General features: G+C 49.3%; 1 protein-coding gene across 1 annotated transcript in view; it reads left to right on the forward strand.

Moving 5' to 3' along the window:
- The first annotated feature begins 1,140 nt into the window (after positions 1-1,140).
- LOC107121777 (adenylate cyclase type 10-like) overlaps positions 1,141-4,547 on the forward strand; it is a 107,823-nt gene continuing 104,416 nt past the window's right edge. The window contains exon 1 of the mRNA XM_015424767.1: positions 1,141-1,195. Coding sequence (XP_015280253.1) covers positions 1,141-1,195 — 55 coding nt within the window. The remainder of the gene's footprint in view (positions 1,196-4,547) is intronic.

Below are 4,547 nucleotides of genomic sequence, written 5' to 3' on the forward strand. Positions count from 1 at the left end.
AATACCATTGAGTTGCCCCATCACCGGCTTGAGCATATCCGCTAGTAATGTAATGACGTCTGCCCCCTCTTTCGGTTTGGGACTCTGACTGTCTGGTGGTTTCATTTTTAACTTTGCACGCTGGGCCACCATTTTTCCGATTTGTTTACACTTCCCACCATTTCCTCCCGACTTGAGAAACTCACCCCACGATGTCCAAAATCAAGTAAGTCTCTCACAACACACACGCTGCTTTCCTCCCCTCTCCCCCTTCACGTTGTTTATCAGTTACTTCACATAAGAGGTGTCCCTCTTTGCATCCGTTTCTTCCCACACCGGGGGGGGGATCCATTTTGTGTTTTTTTTAATCTGTTTTATTCAGAACTCACGTTCATTGTCGGTCAGATTCTCTGACCACGCTGCATTTTAATGATATTCTGCTCGATCTCCGGCACTTGTCCCGGTCAAACCAGCTTGTGCCCGAAGGCCACACAGCGACTGGACCGTCAGGGCGGAGGGGAGCCTCGATTATCCAGCATTACACCATCGAAGAGGCTACCCCTTTAAAGCCCTCTGGCCTGGAGCCTATCACAAAGGCTCCGCGGGGGTGTCACTTGAGGTGGCACCCCTCCAGGCCGCTGGTGTGCGATTCGCCGTCCCGCGGTTCGGGGAAAGCGTCCGCCATCGCTGCTTCGTAAACCGGAAGTCCCATCTGGCCAGTCCCTTCATGCGCACGATGCCAGGGTGGCATTCATGCAGAGCCTCCAAAACTTGTTCCCTGAGCTTTGGGGGAACCACCACCCTGTTGCCCCATAGCAAACATCCCCGATGCACACACAGTTCATTCTGCCATGATGCAAACGGCTTAAACATTTCCTCGACTCGCCCCACCGGCCACCCTCTCCACACCCAGTTAAGAACCCTGGCGATAGTGGGATCCCGGGCGGAGGCGGTTGCAATGTCCGACACATGCACCAGAGGTTTAGCCAGTTCCTCGAGGGCTATCACCTCGTAAGCCGGTGCAGGATCATTGTCCAGTTCTGGCAGGGGGCAGCAGCTGACGGCGTTGGCATGCCCAATGTTCTTTCCTGGCTGGTGCTCCAGGACATAGTCATAGGTAGAGAGAAAAACCATCCATCGTAACATCTGCGCAGACAATACATGGGGTGTCTGGCAGTCCGGTGTGAAGATTCCAAGGAGGGGTTTGTGGTCCGTGGCCATGACGAACGGTCTGCCATACAAAAAGTCATGGAATTTTTTTACATCGGCCACTAGCGCCAACCCCTCCTTGTCAATCTGGGCATAGTTTCTCTCAGCCAGGATGAGTGTCCGAAAATAGAAGGCGATAGGTGCCTCCCGGCCGTTAGCCAGCACATGGCTCAACACAGCCCCCACCCCATACGGGGATGCATCTGCCACCAAAACCAGTTGCTTCGCCTCGTCGTAGTGGGTAAGGACCGCTTCAGAAGACAACAATGATTTAATGGCGGTAAAAGCCCGATCGTGCTGAGGCCCCCATTCCCACTTTGCCCCCTTGTTGAGGAGGAGATGCAAAGGTTCAGCGATCGATGCCTTATGTGGTAGGAAGGCATGATAGAAATTCAAAATCCCTAAGAAGGATTGCAGTTCCTTCTTAGAGGTAGGTCTGGGGGCATTTTGGATGGCCCATACCTTCCCGTCAGTAGGGTGGACACCTTTAGCGTCGATTTGGAACCCCAAGAACTCCACACTGGGTACTCCTAATTGACACTTAGCCCTCTTTACTTTCAGCCCAGACTCTTGGAATTTATGTGAAACGGACCTGAGGCGGTCTGTCAGTTCTTCCTCAGACTGGCCGACAATCAACATGTCATCGAAATAGGGGACCACCCCAGGCAGGCCCCGTAACAAACCCTCCATTAGGCCTTGGAATATGCCTGGGGCCACGTTCTCACCAAACTGCAAACGGTTGTTTACCTTGAACGCGCCCCTGTGCGTGACCATAGTTTGCGCCATGGTGGCCTGGGGGTCTACTGGCAGCTGTTGATATGTCTGGGCCAGGTCTAATTTGGCGAAGACCTTACCCTCCCCTAATGACGCCAGTAGGTGACTAATTACGGGGACTGGGTAAGAGTGCTGCTGCAGAGCCTTGTTGATTGTGCATTTGTAATCAGCATATATTCGGATAGACCCCTCAGGCTTTACCAGTGTCATGATAGGGGTCTCCCATTTTGAGTGTGACACTGGTTCAAGCACACCTTGAGACACAAGCTTGTCTAGCTCGGCCTCTATATATATTTTTTAATCGTTTTATTTAAATTTTATCAAAAGTATACAACTTTTACAATTGTAATTATGTACATATAGTCTAAACGAGTCTATTACATATTTTTGTTCTCTATCCATTTATAAAATTCTGCCCATCTTTCTTTAAACACCTTATCATCTTTCCGTTGCAAAATTACTGTTAATTTTTCCATTTCTGCGACATCCATAAGTTTCTCAGTTAATTCCTTTCTCTTGGGAATCTTTTCTTGTTTCCAGTATTTAGCTATCAGGATTCTAGCCGCTGTGAGCATATATGTTAGTATATACAAGTTTTTTTTTCCTTTATGTTCATTTGGGATTATATTTAACACAGTTTGTGACCTGTTTTCCATGGCACTGTAGAAGTTATACAGGTTTAATTTCCCTGCCTCTTCCATTGAGACTGGATGCCCTGGTCCTGCTAGGCTTGGAAACGCTGCCTTCTTTAGGGAGGCCTGTTGGGGGATTGCCCAGCAGCATGACAGGAGAAGGGAATGAACTCCGAGAGACGGAGAAGGGAGCTGAAGTGCCTTTTTTCTTTGAGGAAGTGGGGGTTTCTTCCCCAGAAAAGGAGTTCCAGAAAGTGGAGCAAAGAAGAGGGAAGCTGGCAAGAGGCCTTCTGTCACTGGCCTTTGGTTCCACAGTGCTTATGAGGTTTCACAGGCTGCTGTGAGGAAAACTCGCTTCTCAGCCTGTAAATGAGGGAGACCTCACCAAGCCTCCAGACCTTCCTGGAGTTCATGAGTTCGAGGCCAGAGTTTTACTCCCTCTCCAATCGTACTAGACCCCAGGCAGGCATCCAATGAAATTGTAGGAAAATAGGCTCAGAGCAGACTAAAGGAAATACTTTTTTTATTATTCGTTGGGAAATTACGCTGTGGGAATTCACTGCCATCCGAGGTAGAAACAGCCATAAGTATAGTTCCAGGTGGTCAGCCGTGTTGGTCTGAAGCAGAATAACAAATTTAGAGTTCAGTGGCACCTTTAAGACCAAGAAAAGTTTATTCAAGGTATGAACTTTCATGTGCATGCACACTTTTTCAAATACTTGAAATATTTGAAAGAAGTGCGTGCACACATGAAAACTCATGCCTTGAATAAACCTTTCTTGGTCTTCAAGGTGCCACTGGACTCTAAATTTGGCCATACGTATAGGTGGCTTTAAAAGGGGGATTAGACTGATTCGTGGAGGAGAGATCCATCAATGGCTACCAGCCATGGTGACTGGGAGAGAGTATCCATCTATGGACAGTTGGATTCTAGTCCAGTAGCACATTATGTGATGTATTGTGTCTTTCCTTTAGTTTCTCCGTTGCACTGAAGACGATTTTATCTCTGATCGAGGCACGATACATCACACCTTAGAAACGCTTGGGGATCTTTAGCTTGGAGAAACGACAGCTGAGGGGTGACATGATCGAGGTTTATAAGATTACTAGCAGTAAAGCCCGTTGTGAAAGCAATACAACGGGATCTAGAAAGAGGCTCTGGGGCAGTGTTCTGGCTTTGGACAAACAGTGTCAATTTGCTGTGGTGACCTCAGCAGGGTATAATGACAGAGTCCACTGTTTTCTCCAGAGGAACTGATCTCTGCTACCTGAAGAGCAGTTGTAATTGTGAGTAATCTGTAGCCCTCACCTGGAGATTGGCAACAATTGTTACCCAGGACAAAATGGCTGGTTTGGAGGGTGGAGTCTATGGCATTCTACCTGTCTGAGGTCCCACCCCTCTGCAAACCCCACCCTCTCCAGGCTCCACCCCTCAAATCCCCAGGAATTTGTCAGCATGTAGTTGGCAACCCCATCTCCTTCCCAGCTAGCCACCAACCTACCATTATCTGCCCCTTTGACTTCAGCTGACTTCTGCCCTCCCTTCTGCAGAACAGTTGTAATACTGAGTGCTCTCCAGCCCTCACCTGGAGATTGGCAACAATGGTTCCCTATGTGGGACTGACTGGTTTGGAGGGTGGAGTCTATGGCAGTGTACCTGTCTGAGGTCCCACCCCTCCTCAAACCTCACCCTCTTCAGGCTCCATCCCTCAAGTCTCCAGGAATTTCCCATCTGGAGTTGGCAACCCTATCAGGATTGGCCCCAATGTGGTTTCTCCCAAAGGCCAAAGTAGGTGACAGGACCAAGCTTAGTTGCCTACCAACAGGCACTGAGGGGAATGTAGGGTTGCCAGCTCTAAGGAGGGAAATACCTGGAGGTTTGGGGGGTGGATTCTGTAGAGGGCCGGGCAACGGAGGCATCGGCCTTCCGTCGCCCGCCTTGCCCCCCCAATC

The sequence above is a fragment of the Gekko japonicus genome, unplaced genomic scaffold (genome assembly GCF_001447785.1).
Source record: "Gekko japonicus isolate JY-2015 unplaced genomic scaffold, Gekko_japonicus_V1.1 scaffold847, whole genome shotgun sequence".
NCBI classification, from domain to species: domain Eukaryota; kingdom Metazoa; phylum Chordata; class Lepidosauria; order Squamata; family Gekkonidae; genus Gekko; species Gekko japonicus.